Here is a 19,551-nt window from a genome sequence, read left to right on the forward strand (position 1 = left end):
AAATCTAATATTTATTCATCTTCAGGCAGTTCTACATCATTTTGAAATATCGATTCATTAATTTGAATATCTTGTATATTATTTTTATCTATATCTAAACAAGATTGTTCTTCAATTTCAGTTTTAATTTCATCATAATCACTTAAAATATCTTCTTCTCTCTCATAAGAATCCTCTTCAATAGCATCTTCATCATCAACAAATAATGATGGATCATAAACAAATAGATCCTTACCAGACATAAAGTTTTTCCCACGTATTTTTAATTCAGCTACTTTATTATCTTTTTCAGTCTTCTTTTCCTCATCCTTTTTAGCTTTCCATTTCATAAATGTATCAAATGTAACTGGTGTTCCAGGTCCAGGTAATTCTAGTCTTTCTCTTTCTATTTTTTCTTCAATTGTTTCTTCATCACCGGCATTTATTTGCTCATATTCAGTATCATCTTTAAGTATATATCCTTTTGGTAAGCAGTGACGATATTTACAAGTATCTCCTCCTTGTGGGCATACCCAAAACCATCCATATTGTTTTTTTTCAACAGCTTCTAAAAAGAATTTACAAATAATATCTGTACTAAATATTGTTGGTTCAGCTGCTAAAGGATTTTTTAATTGACCAGAATTATTGACTTTTTGATCTCTTTGATCAATATAAAGATCAATCTTTTGTTCTGCCTTTATTGTAGTTGGATCAAATTTCTTAGTATCCTCAATAGATACTTTTTTAATATTTTCTGTTCCCTTAAATATTGATGCAAGTAGTGCTTGTTGTTGCATCTGTTTTTTTTTCTCTTCCTTTGATTGTGCTATTTTAGCTTCATTATTAATTTGACTACACTTTCCACCATGAACTTGAGAAGTAATTGATTTTATATATTTTTGAACACTTTTACTTTTATTTTTATTTTTTAATCCGAATGTTTTATCTTCTATTAGTTTCTGTTTTTGCTTTTCTAATAGTTTTTTTTGTCCCTTATCAGCTTTAGCCTGACCTTTTGGTGGCATTTCTAATATGATATTAATCCGTCTTTATTCTTAAATAAAGTAATCTATAATCCTTTATTACAATAGCTGCGTTTTACACCACTTAATTCCAAGCGGTAATGTTTGCAGCTCCTATAATATTAGTAATATTAGGACTTTATATGTCACTTTGTAACATTTAGATTAGAATAACTAATACCTATTACATCAAAATTATATTCTTTTTTTATAATAAAAGTTTTAAAATAAAATCACATTATTATTACCTTAGAAGATTAGAAAAAAAGAATGTATATTATTATCTTATTTAATTTATTATTTTAACTTCAGAGATTTCTAGTCTAAATTCCTATTGCTATTACCTTTTTTTTTTTTTTATTATTAAATACACTTTAGTAAACTTTAAGGTAAGATCTAGCATATTTCTTAATATATTAGATTTTACATCTATTAATTATAATTTTTAACGTATTCATTAGAGGTGTATTTGAAAAAAAAAAAATTATTACACCTAGTATAAACGAAATTTCTAGTCTTAATATAATCTAATTAAGTGAATTTTTCTTATTTTTTTTAAATATATTTCTGACTTCTCTTAAATAATTCTTATTTCAAAAATAAAATACAAAATAAATTTATATTAGTTCTATCAAGTTCTTTTTTTGTTTATAACAAAAAGTATTTGAGACAGATTAATTATTAAAATAACCAAAATTACAATATAAGTGGAAATGTTTAGTACCTTTACTTTTAATAATAATATTTATAAACAAAAATATTTACAAAGTTAAAAATAAACAAGATTTAAATATTTATAGATACCAAAGTAATACTCCAATAATAAAGATTAGTATTTTAAAAGTTAATATTTTAAATATACAAGAAGAAAAAGTATATTTTATAATACCACAATACCATAATACCATAATATCATAATTCAACTGAATAAATTATTGTAAAAAGTTATCACAATCTGATTTTCTATTATCTTTGAATTTATAAAAATATAATTACAATAATTCAAATCTCAATTTGAGATTTTTAGTGTGCAGAAAGTATATTGTATTATATTAATATTTTCTAATTTAAACATTAATTTATGAAAATATCCAAAAAATTAATAATATATAAACTTAAATCCTAAAATTTAATAATAATACTGTACATAATGATTATCCAATAAACTAATATCATAATCTAAAATATTTTAAAAATAGTGAAATTATATTATTAAAACCAATCTTTATATATAGATTCACTGAAATAGTTATTGTATGTATATATATATATATATATATTATTCATTACAAAAAAAAACTAATAATAATGTTTAATATTACTTTTACTTATTTAATTAAAAACTTCATTTTTATTTAATTAAAATTATTGAAAATTATAAATTAAAACTTAGTATATAAATAAAATATTAATATTTACATATTTTAATAAATTACTATCTTGAAATATAATAATTGAATAATATTTTAATCATTATTCAAATACTTTATATTCATAATTTGATGTAAATTATATTTAAAATGTTTATGATATTCATTCACAATGGAAATACCACAAAATTTATCTGTTACTTCTACTAAAATAGTTTTTGTAGGATTTTCAAGGTTTACAGGATATATCTTCTTTAATTTATCATATATATTAGATTCTATACCCCATATTAACTCAGAGCATATATCATATACAACTTGTCGTTTAAGAGATATTTTATTATGTCGAGAACTATAACAACAACACCATGAAATTTTGTATTCTTGATTTTCACTTTGATTCAAATAATCAATATCATTACCCTTACCTGATATAAAACAGTAAGGGAAATTCTTTATAATTGCAAATTTTAAAATATTCTTTAATTCATTTGATGATGGTATACATATATAATCTAATGGTATTAATCTACTAATAAATCTTGATGATAATATATTAGAATATGAAGATTTATTATTAATATATTCATTATATGCTTTACTCATAACTTTTGCAACTATTTCAGATGGTAAATCCTCGGTTCTATCAAATTTTATCAATATCAAGCAACGAGAAATATTTCCTATTAAAGAAAATCTTTCAATATTACTATGTAATTGTGAAATTTCAAATTGTAAATTATCATTTACATTATATTTATTGTTATCTATTGAAATATCTTCAATAGGGCTAATATCATTGAATATAGTTACTATATCTCTAAAGGCTGTAGTTGCTCGAGAATCTGCACTTATTGACATTAAAATACCTTTAGAATTATTATCTAATTTCCACTTTTTTTTTTTACTTCGATTTACAAATTCATTTTTATAATATCTTTTTCTTTTTATTACCATAATATTATATTCTTAATTAAAAGTGAAAAAGAAATTAATTTAGTATTATATAAATGATGTATAATATATATAGGTAATAGGACCGCTTCTGAAATAAAACATTGTAATGTATAAACCTATTAAGTAGAAATTTTAAATTATATATTTACCTTTTTATATATTTGGAATTATATATGTAACTTTTAGGGTATTTAAATAATTTGAAATACTTAATGAGATTAAAAGATCTAATTTTAGATGTACTTTAAAATTACTTCATATTTATTAATTATTTAATAATAATAATTCATTATATTTAAAATAAATAATAGAAATATTAAGAATTAAGAATTAAATATTATTTAGCTAATATTTAAAATATATATTTGAAGAATTTAAATAAAAGTATAAAATTAATAATCTAAAAATTAATCTATATTTTAAATGATATTATTTATTATTTAATAATTAAAATATATATTAATTTTTAGATAATAATTATTAAAGTATTTATATTTTGTTTTAATTATAATACAAGATATAGAATTTTTCAATATTTAGGATATTAATTTTAATAATTTATATTTATTAAATTAAATATAACTAAATTGAAATAATCTAATAAATTAATGAATTTTATTTGTTTGTAATATGAAATAGATTTTATTATAAACTTTTCCAATTTTTATATTATTATATATTATTATTATGGATTAATATATATAGATTTATAAAGTAAAATTTAATTTGTAGATTTTTTAATTAAATCTTATAATAAATAGATAATATTTTAATATATTCGATAAATTTAGAAATTTTATTATTTATAAGAAAATTCTAAATTATCCAATATTAAATATTTAAATACAGATTTGTTTGATATGTATTAGTATTTCTATTATGAATAAGGTATTAATATTATATTAATTAATATAAATTTATTTTTAAATAATATTTCGTAATATTTTATATTTAATATAATATAATATATATATATAATGAGAATACAAGTATTTTGTTAAAAAATCTAAAGTATTTGTTATAAAGATAATAGTAAAAATATGAATATGTATTTACTAAAGGTAATATATAATTTTTTGGAATAAGATGTAAGTTTTAATATTAGATATTTAATTAATTTAAATAAAAACTTTATAATAAATGAAATAATATATAATATTAGATTGGGTAAGATTTTGTCTTCTTTTGATAAGATATTTTAAATATTATTTTGAAGTTAAAAATAGTAATAAAGTTCAAATATATATATATTTTAATTTATCTAATGATTCTTATAAATTTATAATAATTAGTAGTTTAATATATAGTAATTAAGATATATACAAATAAAATAATCTATTGGTATATTAAGAAGTTAATCTTGGTTATTTGATAATAAAATATTAGTATAATATAGATTTAACTAAAGTTGATAATTAAAATAACTAGAAATACTTTACTTAAATTTAGTTTTTAATTAACTTTATTTACTCTTTTTTTAGTTAATATATAAAGAATCTTATTTATAATTCTTTTATAATATAAAATAGTAAATTTCATTTAAATTTTGAAATTAGTTTAAAATGACACTAATTTAATATATTAAACATTTTCTTATAAAAGAAAAAAAAACATTTATTTAATATGATCCTATTTCTTTTTTTTATTAAAAATGAATAGATCCTAATATTTAATATATTATTATAGTTTCTATAAAGTTGATAATAAATTGATTAAAAGTAAATTTATCACAAATAATTTTCTATTATTAATATTAGATTATCATAAATAGATTTATTATTTAAATATCTCAATATATTGATTAATTACTAAATTTTAGAGTAGTATTATAAATATTAAAACTTTTCCAATTATTTACAATAAATTTTACTTTTTACTTTTACTTTTATCTGAATGAAAAATGTGATTTTATATTCAATAATAAGTATTATTTAAGCTGTACCCCTTTCAAGATTCCTTTTAATTTCAGTACAATATTTACCAAAAAACTTCTCAATTATTCGATTATATTCTAAATTCTTAGAATTAATATGATTAATATTTGTTCCTATTATTTCTTTCTGAGATTTTGGTATAATACGTCTACTTTTAGTATAAGTCTCAATTAATCTTTTTTTAGTAGAATCATTAGGTTTATGATTGATTCTTAATAACTCAATATCATTATCTTTTGACATAATTAATCTCATTTGCTCATTATATATTTGTTCATTAAAATTAAATTTATCTTGAATATTTGAAAAACCATTTATCTTTTTAATATCTAATATTATAGGTTTACTATTCAATGTTTGATCTATAGTTATATTATTATAATTATTATTATTTCCACAAATATCTGAATATTTCTTATTTAAATATTTAAAATCTTTAAAACGATGATTTATTTTATTATTTTCAAATTTTAAAGATATAATTCTATCATCTCTAACTATTGCTCCAAATTTATCAAGTATATCCTCTCTCTCTCTTTTTAATTCATTTTTATTTAATAAAATAACTTTTCTAATATTAAGGTTTATATCAAATAATTTATTAATTAGTTTACTAGATTGAATCTTATCTGGAATATATTTTTCTGATAATAAGAATGATTTGTATTTATCAAATTTATTATTAGTATTTATATATCCTTCTTTTGTATTATTTTTTAATAACTTAATATCAGAATAATTTAATTGACCAATATTAGAAACATAAGTTAAAATTTTTGGATAATATTTAGTATCAACTGGTACTAATTCTACTTTTTTAATAATATCCATTCCAAATATACATTTTCCAAGAACAATATATTTATTATTTTCTTCAATTATATTTCCTAGTATAATATAAAATGTAAATATATCTTCTTTAATATCTTTTGGTATAACTAATAGGGCCGTAGATATATTTATATTAGATATTTTTTGATATTTTAGATGATCTAATTTTTTATTTAATATAGGTATATAATCTAATTTATTTTTAGCCTTTATTATTTGACCTTTCTTAATATAAAAAAATTGACTACCAGTATAACTCAAATTTTTACCAGTTTTCTCACATTTAATACCATTACATAATTGACAAAAAAGATCTAAAATATTTGTCTCTACATCACGTGATAATTCGAAAATAACCCTCCCCCCTAGATTACTTTTTTCAATTACAATATCTATATAAATATATCTATTTTCTTCCATTTTAAAGAATATCTTTTAATATAATACTTAGTTTGAGTTAATCTTAGCGGTATTATAAAAAAAATCTTAATATTTATTACTTATTATTATTATTATTATAAGAAAGAAAGTAAAGTCCTAAATGAAAGAGGATGACTTATTTTTTGCAGTTCCAACAGGTAAGGATATTCAATATATATTTGTAGAATTTGTAATTAATTTTTATAGGAGCAAGAAAAATTCTTAATGTCAAAGATAGTAAAACTAATAGTATTATTCCAAAAGAACGCTATGTTATGCGTTTAAGATCTTGTTTATCATGTCGTATTATTTTAAGTGATCAACAATTTTATGAAAAAGGTTGTCCAAACTGTGCTCATTTATCAATGGAATTTGATAGACATAAAGTTAATTCATGTACAACAACTTCATATAAAGGGTATGTATATTATTATTTTTACTTTTATATATTATTTTTACTAAATAAAATCTTATGAAGGATGATATCTATGCTTAAACCTGAACTTTCATGGGTAGCTAGGTATAATCGCATTACAGATGTTACTCCTGGATGTTATGCTGTCTCTGTTAGTGGTGATTTAATATATGATAATAGAAGTTATGAGGATGAATATTAAATATTTAGAAAGATTTTTTTTCTTATTTAAATTTATACAATAATTGTAGAATATTTAGAGATCTATTAATTATTGATCTTTTGTTTTTTTATAAGCACAAAAATAATTGCAAAAATCCATATATTTTGATGGAACAAAACAATTTATTCCAGGAATAAATATATATCCACTAGATTTTATTTTTATCATATCAGCATAGAAAGCATACCTATCTAATTCATTTGGTTTTATATATTTTTCCCATGTATGTGTTTTCTAATAAAAGGTAATATTTATAATATATTTGAATTAAATAAACACTAATACTTACCTTTGGAATTATTTGCAAAATATCTTCCATTATTGTGATAGTAAGAAAATAACTTAAAAGTGTTTTATTAATAGTTGTAAAAATAGCTATTCCATTATTTCTAAGTACTTCACCTAATATATATATATTAATATTTTCAATATTTATTTTATTATAAAATAAACTTACCTATAAACTTGACAAATTGTTTAGGTTCTCTTACATGTTCAATAATCTCAGATGCAATAACAATATCAAATAAATTAGGGGCAATTAGTGAAATTTCTTCTATATCACCAACATAATAAGAAATTCTATTTGGTATGATTGCACTTTTCAAATACTCTTTTAAATTATTGATATTTTGTAATTCAGAAATATTTAGGTTATTACAATAATCTTGTCCATGTTTAAGTGCTATTTTAATTGCAGGGTATGATAAATCTATACCTAATATATCACCACCTAATTTAGCTAATTTTTCAGATAATAATCCACCACCACAACCAATATCCATTATCCTCAAATTATAAAGTGGACCTCTTAGAGAATTATATTTATTAGTAACAACTTCTTTAATAAATTCTATTCTAGAATTATTTAACCAATGTAAACCTTTATATATACCATTTGGATTCCACCATTCACTAGAAAATTTATTAAAGTGATTAATTTCTTTTTCATCAACTGTACTATGTAAATATTTTACATTTTTATTTTTTAAAATATATCCCGTAGTATATTTTTTATAGGAATTATAAATATATAATCTACTATATAATGACTTACTATTAATATCTTTATAATTAAAGTTATATGATATTTTTTGGATAAACATTTTTAATAGATTTATAGCGGATAAATATTTATATAAGTACATTATTCCGGGATTTTATTGAGCTAAACATGTAATATATATTTGTTATTCTCTAATAAATAAATACAAAATATAAGATACAAAATAAATATTTACAAATAAATTAGTTATTAATATAAAAAAAATCCAATTCTAAATCTAAATTATAATTTAGACATGAATTTATTCCCTAATTATCATTTGAAATAATAGTTCGAACATTATGTATACGTTCTACCCATATATCTCTTCCATTAATATCATCATTATAAAGAATTAATGAGGCAGGACTACTACCATGAGTAAAATCTAATGCAAAACATGGTAATATTTCATCTTGAACCTTAGGTATTAAATTAAAAACACGTATTTGCCTAATTAATCTTATAGGGATTGTTGCATTTGCTACAGTATCATTTGGATGTTGAGTCCATAATAAATAACCATCTGATCTAAGTATAAAAAAACGTTCTTTCCAAAATTGATCTTTATTATTTGATGATATTTCTTCATCAATATCTTTATATAAAGGATTTACTAAAGCTTTAGATGGATTAAGACATATATTTAAAAATCCAAAATGATAAGTTGGCATAGAAACAAGTAAACTTGTTGATCTATGAGGTAAAAGCATAAATCTATTATTATTTATTAAAGCAAGTACTAAGGCATATTGATTTATAGAATTAAATAAACCAATTAAATTATCTTTTTCTTTTGAAATTGGAGGATTTTCACCATATACTGCAATAAGATTTTTTAATGCATTAACACGAGCTGGTGAAAGATTTTTAGTTTTTTCATCAATCTTTTTGTTATTTTTAGATCCAACTATAAAGCTAAACCATGAATTATTATATTCTTCATTATCAGATAATTCACTATCATTATTTATATTAGTTGCTTGAGAAAGGAGTATATCTGATGGAGTTGTTATTGTTCTATATATAGTAGTAAATTCTTCTAAAAATTCATCTCTTCGTCTAATTTCTAATAATATATCATCCCATCCATCAATTTTTAATAATAATAATACATTTGAAGTTTGTGGTATAGCTAATTCTTCTACATCAATAACAGGTGCTGCTTGTAATAATTTTAATGGTGTATGTTGATAAAGTGCTATTCTTTCAGAAGTTAATACTAATATCTGTCTAAAAATACTTGAACAATCAAGTGGTGGAGGAAAACATGAAGATTCTAAACCACGTGAAGTAAAATTTATTACAATATCACTCCATAATTTATTTTTTTTTTCATATATTGTTAATCCTAATTCTTCAAGTTTTTCAGGATTTTGTTCCATTGCTGCATGATCACTACATTTATAATCATATATATTATTTATTGAATTATTTATAGTAACAAATCCAAAAATATTCCAACCACTCTTTTCAGTATTATTATCTTCATTCAATTCTTCTTGTGTAGAAAATACACAAAAATCATCTTTACATGTAGATTCTAATTCACCACCATTAAAAATAGTTGTTAAAATAACTTTATTACAATTTGATTCTATACCAATCATATCTAAATCATCACTTTTTAATGTACTATCAAATTTTCTATATGATAATAATGGTGTTTCAGGTAAAGATATATCTTCATCATAATTTATATTATCTGATGTATTAATAATATGTTTATTTATATCTATATTATTATTAGAAATATTATCTATATTCTTATTTATTAAAGATAAATTATTAAATACAATTTTTGGTAATTGTCCTGATGAATTTTGTATAGATATCTCAATAAAATGTTCTATAAGTATTTGTTGAATATCTTTATCTTCTGAAATATGTAAAAGAGTATTTCTACGATTATCAATATTATTAACATCTGCACCATTTTCTAATAATAATGATATTAATAAAATATCACCTTTAGTTACTGCTAACATAAGAGGAGTAAATCCTGACATACTACGCCAATTTATAACATATGAAATTTTTTCTTGATTAATATTAATAAGACAATGTAATATATCTATTTGATTCTTGTATACTAATATATGAATACCTGTCCAACCAAAAAGTAAAGGATATTCTAATAATATAGAAATAGTTTCCTTAGTTAATAATTCTAAAATATTTACAAAATTCTTTTTAATATTACTGGAATTATCTTCAAATATATTTATATCTTTATATTCTTCTATTTCATAAATTCCATTATTCATATTTTTTAAAATATTCAAAAATTCTTCAACATTATCATTTAATATATAAGAGAATAATTTAATAATTAAATCTTCAATCAATTTCAAATTCTTATTTATTCTCAATTCATTTATATTTAATGAATCTTTATTATTATCATATAAAATAGATTTATCTAATTTTTCATCAACTTTCTGAAAAATATTTTCCATCATTCCTTTTATAAGAAATAATCTAATATTATTATTTCCTTCTATAATATAATTCAAATAACTACATAAGCATTGATATTCACTCTCTATACACTTTAATATGAAATTTCTTTCATCATCTAAAGTTGGTGTTGGTGGTAAAGGTTGCAATATTAATACTGATTTATTTTCAATTATTTCTATTATTTTATGGGCTATATCATTATCATTATTTTGCAAATCTTTACTTTCTATATCCCTCTTATTATTATTATCATTATTATTATTATTACAATTATCTTTATTATTTATATTGTTATCATTTTTATTCTTTATTTCTTTAATTTGATTAAAGAAATTATTATAAACAATTTTTTCATTTTCATTAATTAGATTATTATCTTTAATTATTATATCATTAGAAAATTTTGTTAAATTTAAATATTCAAGTATTTTCTCCTTTATTTCTTCTATATTCTCATCTAAAGTATTTTCATCAATAATTATTGCAAGAGTAAATCTTAAAATTTTTAGTAAATCACACTTTATACCTTCTAATTTATTTTGTAAATATTCATCCATTATCTTTAATTTATTAAAATAATCTTCAACTCTATTTATAATCTTATTTATTTCATTTTTATTTATTTGTAAATTTTTATTATTCATATTAGAAAATTCCTCAGGTAAACATTTAAAAATATCATTATCAAGTTCATTATTCTTACCCAAAAATTTGCTATTATTATATAAATTATCTAATAAATTATTTATATTCAAAATGCCCTCATTTATTTCAGATAATTTTTTATTTTTTAGTATAATTGTATCTTCCTGTTGAGATATCTGTAATCTTAGATTAGCAATTTCTTGATATAATGATTCATGTTCTGTTAAAACTTCTTCAACTCTTTTTGGTGATGATGAATCTACTTGTAATTTATGTAATATACTACTCTTATGTTCTAATTCATTTATTCCACTTTGTAATCGTATTATCTCTGTTTTATATTGTTCTTCTATAGTTTGATATTTTGCAACTTCACTACTTTCATTTTTTAAACGAATTTTCAAATGTTCAATTTCTTCACTCTTTTGTCTTTCAAGTTCATACATTTCATTTAATGCTTCATCCCTTGATTTTACCAACTTTTCTAATCGTTGTATTTTTTGTTCTAATTGTTTATATTTAGCATTTTCATTATAATTTGTCCTTTCCTCACTATTCGTAGATGATTCCAATATTTCATCAGTTACATGCATTATAAATATTATTTTATATAGAATTCTATATCCATCTAATTTTTTTCTATTTTTTATAATAAAGAAAATATCTTCTTATTTTAGATTAAAGAAAAGAAAAAAAAGAAAAAAAAAAAGCCAATATTGACTCACATAAGGCGGGTATTTGTGTAATCCTGTAAACAATTTTAGGGATATTCTTACATAAATATAAATTATTAAAATTTAGTAAACAATATTTTTATAAATTTCCTTATAAAAAAAAAACATTAAAATATATATAATAACATCTTTTTAGGATATCCAAAGGGGAATAATAGACATATCTTTGATATGTTCATTATAAGTATTATACCAATTCTCATTAGTATTTGGTATAATCTTATTTATTCTTAAACTTATTGATTTATTTATTTGTTCATTATTAATAGTATATGCTAACATATCTGAAGATATTCTTAAAATCCATGCATTTTTTCCGGACCAATTTTCTTGTTTTATACTCATTTTTGAGAAATAAGATGAATAATGGTAATATTCATTATTCTCAGTAGAATCCGAAATTGAAATAAATATTACTTGATTTAAATTAAGTGAAGGGCAATTAATAATTAATAAATTTCTTTTTGAACTAGGAGATACTGTAGATATTTGTTGTATATTATATGACCAAAATTTTTCAGGTGAAACTAATGAATATGCAACAGAATAGTTCAGACTATTAATTTCATTAGAATTTATTAATATTCTTGCATTTGAACTTCTGAACTTCTGTATATCTTCTTCACAAAGTGGAAATATTATATGTATAAAGGGGATAACTAATAATAATAACCATAACCTACAGGTTATAAAATATATAGATCTAAATTGAATCAAATAAAGTAATTTATTATATTTCATTTATTTTCTTAATAATCAATATATATATAAAATAATAAAATTTTTATTACTATATCTTTAATATTTCTAAATATATTATAAAGTTTCTTTTTTTTTCTCTTCAAATTTTCTATGTTCTGAACCTCTTTATTTGTAGCTTGTTATATTTGTGTGTTATTTAGAAAAAAAAAATGATGCACACGTGATAAGCCTTATAAATTAGTTTATAGGTAATATATTATATATATATATATATTTAAATTCTATATTTATTAATAATTAGCTTAAGAAAAATATTTTAGTATAGAACTTTATTTATTAAAAAGTTATATATATTTATATATAAATTTCACAAAATATGAATTATTCAGATCTTTTAGAATCATCTATAAATTCAAGTATTAAAAGAATTATGCTAATGATAAATAATCTAATTTCATCAAGTAATAAAGATTGTAGAAATAAATCAATAAATATTAAAGAAGATATTATGGAAACAAATAATTTAATTAATAATACAGAATCACATTTAGATATATGTCTAATACAATTACTTAATAAAAGAGCATCCAAATTAGAATTAAATATATTGAGATCTATTAAATCCCTTCAACGATATATAAATCAACTAAAAATTATAAGAGAAAGAATAAAGGAACTAAATAATAACAATCTAGATAATGAAAATATAAATTCGATATCAAAATCAATAAATAAAAATGAGAATATAACACAAATAAATACAATAACTCAAACAGGTATAAATAATTTATTATATAAGGAAATAATAAATTTACAAACTGAACCAATAAAATTTTATGAATGGATACTTATACCAGAATTTAATTAATGTCAATTTATTATAATTAAATTCAAGAGATTCTCCATTTCCCCAAAGAAAATATTTAAATCGCAATGTTCTTATTTACATTTTTGACTTATATTATTAAAAACCGCAAGCGGTGTTAACTAGAATATTAAGAAAAATAAAAAAAGAAAACAAAGAGTAGATGTCTTGTGATAGCACGTGTCACGTCTTTATTTTTATTAGGCCCTAAATTTATTAATTGCTATAAATTCTTTTTTTTTTTTTTTTAAGATTATTCCTTGTAATCTAAATAAATATGGTAAGTTATTATGATTTAAATATAATATATAATATATTGTGAGATATATTTTATATAGAAGTATATTGCATTTTAATGAATTTTTATTTTAGGATTCAACACCAAAGCTTGCTAAAGTTGAAAAGATCTTGGGTCGTACAGGTTCTCGTGGTGGTGTTACTCAGGTTCGTGTACAATTTATGTCTGGAGAAGCAGAATTAGCTGGGAGATCACTTATTCGTAATGTAAGAGGACCAGTACGAGAAGGTGACATATTATCTTTATTAGAGACAGAACGAGAAGCTCGTAGATTACGTTAGGATTACATAAGAAATTATCTATTTCCTATTATTTCTTTTTAATATAATATATTAATTTTTTTTATGTAAAGAAGATAAAAAAAAGTTCTAAAGATTTTTTTTCTTTATATATATGAATCATTAAAATTACTTATAACTGAGAGAATATGTTGCCATTTATCCTTTGAATATGTATTAGTTATATCATTATTACTTAAAGATCTAATATCTTCATATTTATCTGTTCTCTTCCTATTAAGGGATATAGATGAACTTTTATTATGAACCAATTTATTTCTAAGATCTCCTAATTCACTTCGAAGCTTATCTATTTCTAATTCACGTAGTTTAAGCCTTTGTTTAACAGCGTGATTCTGATTTCTAAGTATTGATATTTCATTCCTAAATCTAGTCATTGTACAACTAGTATATTCTATATCTCTAATTTTCTTCTTATTACCAATCATATTATTCATAACTAATTCTGATGTATTTATTAAATTTCTATTTTCTTTATCATTATATTCACTAGGAGATATATATAAATAAGATGTTAATATTTTTACTAATGAAGGATTATAAAATCCAAAATTTGAATATTCTGTTGAAGAAATTAAATATTTAAAAGTATTAATAACAAAATTATAAACATTTGGGAAAATATATTGAATATTTTGTTGATATTTATCAAATTCTTCATTATAATTAACATCCTGCTTATTAATATATAAATCATTCATATATCCCATATAAATCTCAAGAATTTCTTGTTGATCTTTTAAATTTTTAAATTCATCATTTAGAAATTTTATACGAGAATCATAATCTTCTATTTGTTTATATAATTGTTCTTTACTTATTTTTAATTTATTATTTAATTCATTTATTTGAGATTCTAAATTAGTTATATTTGATTTAGCTATTACTAAAGAATCTTCAATATATACCTTATTTTTTTGTTCATTACATAAAGTAACTTGTATCTTAAGCATTTCTGAATTTTGTTCCATATAACAATTTCTTAATTGTTCATATTTCTTAGAAATAACATCTAATAATTTTGATGATTCCTTTTCATTATTAGATATTATTTCAACTTTTTCTAATAATTCTCTATTATATTTAGATAAATCTTCAATTTCATTTTTATATTTCTCATATTTTGTTTCATCATTAATATTATTTAATAAATCATCTTTGTATTTACAATAATAATTAACTTCATCCATTAATTTTTTATTATATTCTGTAAATTTATTTATTTTATCTAATAAATTATTATTTTCTATTAATATATTATCTATCCTCTTAATATATTCCTTATTCTCAATTGTTAAATTCTCATTTAATTTTAATAATTCTTTATTTTTAATATTAAAAACTTCAATTTTACTTATAAATTCATTATTTGTTTTAGAAAGTCTTTCATTTTCAATTAATAAATTTTCTTCTTGTTTAGACAATCTCTCAATTTCATTTAAAAGTAAATTATTCCTTTTAGTTAAATTTTCAATTTTATTCAGAAATTCATCATTAATAATAAATAATTTTCTTGACTCATCAATATCTAATTTATTTATATTAATATGTAAAGGATTTAATGATTCAATAGATAATTCACCTTTTTCCATTTCATTCAAATCATCTTTAATTGTTATATTTACATTTACAATTTCTTCTAGATATCTTTTATTATATTCAACACTTGAAATATTATGTATATTTGTAACTAATTCCCTAGTTAGGTAATTAGGATTATATTTCCTTTCAAATTCATCAATTTTAATATCTTGTTCTGTTTTAAAACAATTATTATATATGTCATTTTCAATTTTTATCTGTCTCTCTTCTTCTAAAAAATTCATATGTAATATTTGAGATCTTAAAGATGCTATTTCATCTAAATATATCTTAATTTCTTCACGATGTACATTTTTTATAATATCAGTAATCTTCAATATATTAGATGTTTTTGATTTACGAAATTCTTCTGAATTAGAACTTCTAGATATATCATTATATTCAATAGGTGTTTCAATATCAAATTCTTCATGAAAAAGATTTGTTCTACGTAATATTGATGATAAACTATAATGTGGTTTTCTATCTGAAGAAACTACTTGACCTATTTCAGACCATATTAACTTATTAGAATTGGTAGATAGTTCTAGATCTCCAGATTTACTTGTTATATTTAAATAATTTGAATTAGATCCAATTTCTAATTCAATATCTTCAGGATATTTTATTTTATTATCTGTAGATTCTAATATATGCATCTTCAGTATATTATTTCCTATTACCACAGTAATTTTATAGCGCATTAATAAAAATTTTATTAGAACCGCTAAGAAAATATCTAAATTTGTCTTATCCAAATTATATCTATTGTATATATTATTAAGTATAATTTAAAAATTCCTTAATATAATCATTTATATTCTTATTTCATATTCTTATTATATTTTTTAAGTAAAACATAGATCTAATTATAGAATAATCTTAATATATAACAAATATCCTAATGTGTGACAAATACCCTAATATTTAACAATATTACTAAATATTCTAGTTTGTTTTAAATATAATTATTAAATTGATATCTCCCCTTATTTTATAATATTAATACTAAATATTACAATTTTTTGCACCCACTATAATGGGTGCAAAATGTCACACGTGAAATACGCACCTAATCGGGACAATTTTATTTAATTTCTACTTTATATTTATAGAAATAGGTACTTAAGGAACTTACAAACCTACACTCTATATATTATTATTAATAACATTATTAGGGATAGTTTGGTCCATTAATAATAACTATAACAAAATATTATCTAAATTAGTGTTCTATTTGTAAATACAAAAAACGGAAGTAGTATTCCTCTAATATTTATCTGTATATTATCTCCTAATAATTTTATCTGTAGGATAATATAGTTTAATATTATTATATTCAAAATATAACTTGGAAAATTCCAATAATAATGATCTCTTATAATGTAATATCAGATATATCAATAATATAATTAGAATTATAAATAATAATCTTTTTTTTTTTTTCTCTCTCCTTTGTATCTTAAGAAATATTTTAGCTTAAATATATACTCCCCTCATTATTATTGCTTGAATATTCAGCTCTAATTAATATAATTTTGATAATATAAAATCACTCTATATTTACCCTATAAAATATGAACTTGTCTCTCCAGTCCCCCCTCGTTCCCTTTCCCCTCTTTCTCTCTAAAGCGCAGGTTGAATATTTTAAGGAAGAGGTGATATTACTACTATTAAGACTCGGATCATTGTTATAAAGCTTACCTTAAATAAGGAATTAGACAACTTTCTAAGGTAATATATAATTAAATTAGTATTTAGGATGAAACTTCATGTATACTCATCTATTTTCTCAATATTAGCTTTAGCATTGCCCACTCTCAAATATGAAGTTTTACATGTGAATATATATCATGTATCGTTTTTGGTGGCCACCCCAAATAAAAATGGAGATGAGGGATTGCAAGGTTCAAGTTCCAAATCTGGTATTAGTAAAGCTGTTGGTAGAAATGGAGAAGATAATGAAAGATATAGTGAAGAAAGTGATGGAGAATATGATAAAAGAAGTGATGGAGAAGATGATAATAGAAATGATGGAGAAGATGATAATAGAAATGATGGAGAAAATGATAAAGGTGGTAGAGGAGATCATAAAGATGAAGATAAAGATGAAGATGAAGATGAAGAAAAATGTACTTCCTTAGATAGTGGTAATTTTAGTCTTATCTCAGATTGTACTGTTGGATCACAAGATGATCCAGGTGATGATGATGATAATGTATTTCGTAATAAGTTACTTAGTATGGAGTCCTTATCAGAGGTAAGAATATTTTGTATGTATATGTTCGGTAATTTAAATATTTGGGAAAAAAGAAAAGAAGAGAAGTCATCTACTCTCAAAGAAACATATAAGATATTATTTAGAACTGAAGGACATCTTGAATCTTCAGGTTTAAATACTGAAGTACAAAGTGGAGATGGAAATAATGGAGATGAAAATAAAGTGGGAAGTGGCGGAATGAATAAGTTGTATATGAAACATCAAGGAATCCTAGATAAAATCAGTAGGCTGGAACAACGATTAGAATATATTCAATCAAAAATAGATGAAACATTGAGTAAAGTATTAATTTGCGAAGAGGTGATTTTATTACTTGAAGAGAAAGAATTAAGAAGGAGAGAAGCTTCTGTTGAAGCATTAAGTTTATTGGAAAGTATTTTAGCAGATATGACTCCTGAACAAAGAGAGAATATGGAGATTAATAGAGAAAGAACAAGGAAGAAATTCTTTAAGGAATTATAACAAACATCTTAACTACCAAATTTAAATAATGGATTATTAATATTAATTGATTGAATGTATCTTATAAAGTATTTATGTATTAATTACTACTTTGAATGTCATTATTTTAAAGTAATGGCAATATTATTAGAATTAATATCACTAAGTTTCTAAGAGAATTTTATTATATAGGACATTTAGACAATCATAAAGGGAAGATGTCTATTTATGTATAATGGTTTTTATAACTAATTCAATATTTTTTTTCTTATTGGTGAATTATATAAAATATTTTTTGATAATATATGTGGTAATGATTAATATTATCAAGTTTTGCAAATATTAATATTAATAAGGAATAAGGAATTGGGAAGGAAGAATTAAGATTTATTCTGGAGTAAATGTTATTAATAATAAATGTTTATAATGATGGGATAATTATTTTGATCATCAGTTATAATATATTGATGTTGTGAATACTTAATTTTCTTTTTATAATTAGTATGAGTACTAGATAGATTTCATTTCAGATGGTTATGATTATGGTTATATCTTTGTAATTAATGAGATATTAAATAACTAGTTAGGAATTTTTAGATGTTTGGAAATCTTATTTTGAAATAAGATTACTTTATTATTATAGTTCTTATAGAATAAGATCAACAAGGTAGATAATAATGTAAATATTTTTTTTCTTTAATTTATTTCGAGAATTTTATAAAAGATACTAATCAGTAGTAATCAATTAAATATTCATTAATAAAAGAGGAATTTAAATATAGATATATTTTAATTTAAAAATCTCATATGATTTATTCACCCTTGATTAATTATTAAATATAAAGTCCAAATTGTTAAAATATAATTGATTTTACAATATTATTGAATAGCTTAATGAATAAAATTATAAATATTAATTAAGTAAATAATATTAAATATGACTAATTTATCTATATTTGTGTTATATTTTTTATATATTGGAATTATATTTGATAATTAAGTAATATCAAATATTTTACAATCCAACTTTTTTTTTTTTTTTT

General features: G+C 20.5%; 11 protein-coding genes across 11 annotated transcripts; 4 read left to right on the forward strand and 7 right to left on the reverse strand.

Annotated features, from left to right (window-relative positions):
* Nucleotides 1-11: 11 nt before the first annotated feature.
* Nucleotides 12-1,007, reverse strand: cand_003760 (uncharacterized protein; the record flags this gene model as incomplete). Its single annotated transcript, XM_067210620.1, has 1 exon — nt 12-1,007. One exon carries the CDS (start codon nt 1,005-1,007, stop codon nt 12-14), a length of 996 nt encoding a protein of 331 aa, XP_067067437.1.
* A 1,463-nt stretch (nt 1,008-2,470) lies between these two features.
* cand_003770 (uncharacterized protein) lies at nt 2,471-3,331 on the reverse strand (the record flags this gene model as incomplete). Its single annotated transcript, XM_067210621.1, has 1 exon — nt 2,471-3,331. One exon carries the CDS (start codon nt 3,329-3,331, stop codon nt 2,471-2,473), a length of 861 nt encoding a protein of 286 aa, XP_067067438.1.
* A 1,931-nt stretch (nt 3,332-5,262) lies between these two features.
* Nucleotides 5,263-6,516, reverse strand: cand_003780 (uncharacterized protein; the record flags this gene model as incomplete). The annotated part of the gene is made up of 1 exon (XM_067210622.1): nt 5,263-6,516. One exon carries the CDS (start codon nt 6,514-6,516, stop codon nt 5,263-5,265), a length of 1,254 nt encoding a protein of 417 aa, XP_067067439.1.
* A 121-nt stretch (nt 6,517-6,637) lies between these two features.
* On the forward strand, nt 6,638-7,133 carry cand_003790 (transcription elongation factor SPT4; the record flags this gene model as incomplete). The annotated part of the gene is made up of 3 exons (XM_067210623.1): nt 6,638-6,674; nt 6,724-6,934; nt 6,995-7,133. The coding sequence occupies 3 exons, from the start codon at nt 6,638-6,640 to the stop codon at nt 7,131-7,133; spliced, it is 387 nt and encodes a 128-aa protein (XP_067067440.1).
* Nucleotides 7,134-7,202: 69 nt separating this feature from the next.
* cand_003800 (ubiquinone biosynthesis O-methyltransferase family protein) lies at nt 7,203-8,260 on the reverse strand (the record flags this gene model as incomplete). The annotated part of the gene is made up of 3 exons (XM_067210624.1): nt 7,203-7,388; nt 7,444-7,556; nt 7,612-8,260. 3 exons carry the CDS (start codon nt 8,258-8,260, stop codon nt 7,203-7,205), a joined length of 948 nt encoding a protein of 315 aa, XP_067067441.1.
* A 208-nt stretch (nt 8,261-8,468) lies between these two features.
* cand_003810 (uncharacterized protein) lies at nt 8,469-11,900 on the reverse strand (the record flags this gene model as incomplete). Its single annotated transcript, XM_067210625.1, has 1 exon — nt 8,469-11,900. One exon carries the CDS (start codon nt 11,898-11,900, stop codon nt 8,469-8,471), a length of 3,432 nt encoding a protein of 1,143 aa, XP_067067442.1.
* Nucleotides 11,901-12,173: 273 nt separating this feature from the next.
* cand_003820 (uncharacterized protein) lies at nt 12,174-12,782 on the reverse strand (the record flags this gene model as incomplete). Its single annotated transcript, XM_067210626.1, has 1 exon — nt 12,174-12,782. One exon carries the CDS (start codon nt 12,780-12,782, stop codon nt 12,174-12,176), a length of 609 nt encoding a protein of 202 aa, XP_067067443.1.
* Nucleotides 12,783-13,119: 337 nt separating this feature from the next.
* Nucleotides 13,120-13,611, forward strand: cand_003830 (uncharacterized protein; the record flags this gene model as incomplete). Its single annotated transcript, XM_067210627.1, has 1 exon — nt 13,120-13,611. One exon carries the CDS (start codon nt 13,120-13,122, stop codon nt 13,609-13,611), a length of 492 nt encoding a protein of 163 aa, XP_067067444.1.
* A 160-nt stretch (nt 13,612-13,771) lies between these two features.
* cand_003840 (40s ribosomal protein S28) lies at nt 13,772-14,187 on the forward strand (the record flags this gene model as incomplete). The annotated part of the gene is made up of 4 exons (XM_067210628.1): nt 13,772-13,795; nt 13,861-13,888; nt 13,932-13,948; nt 13,981-14,187. 4 exons carry the CDS (start codon nt 13,772-13,774, stop codon nt 14,185-14,187), a joined length of 276 nt encoding a protein of 91 aa, XP_067067445.1.
* Nucleotides 14,188-14,291: 104 nt separating this feature from the next.
* On the reverse strand, nt 14,292-16,490 carry cand_003850 (uncharacterized protein; the record flags this gene model as incomplete). The annotated part of the gene is made up of 1 exon (XM_067210629.1): nt 14,292-16,490. One exon carries the CDS (start codon nt 16,488-16,490, stop codon nt 14,292-14,294), a length of 2,199 nt encoding a protein of 732 aa, XP_067067446.1.
* Nucleotides 16,491-17,548: 1,058 nt separating this feature from the next.
* cand_003860 (uncharacterized protein) lies at nt 17,549-18,529 on the forward strand (the record flags this gene model as incomplete). The annotated part of the gene is made up of 1 exon (XM_067210630.1): nt 17,549-18,529. One exon carries the CDS (start codon nt 17,549-17,551, stop codon nt 18,527-18,529), a length of 981 nt encoding a protein of 326 aa, XP_067067447.1.
* Nucleotides 18,530-19,551: the final 1,022 nt, after the last annotated feature.

Source organism: Cryptosporidium andersoni (genome assembly GCF_001865355.1).
Source record: "Cryptosporidium andersoni isolate 30847 chromosome Unknown contig_5, whole genome shotgun sequence".
Classification (NCBI taxonomy): domain Eukaryota; phylum Apicomplexa; class Conoidasida; order Eucoccidiorida; family Cryptosporidiidae; genus Cryptosporidium; species Cryptosporidium andersoni.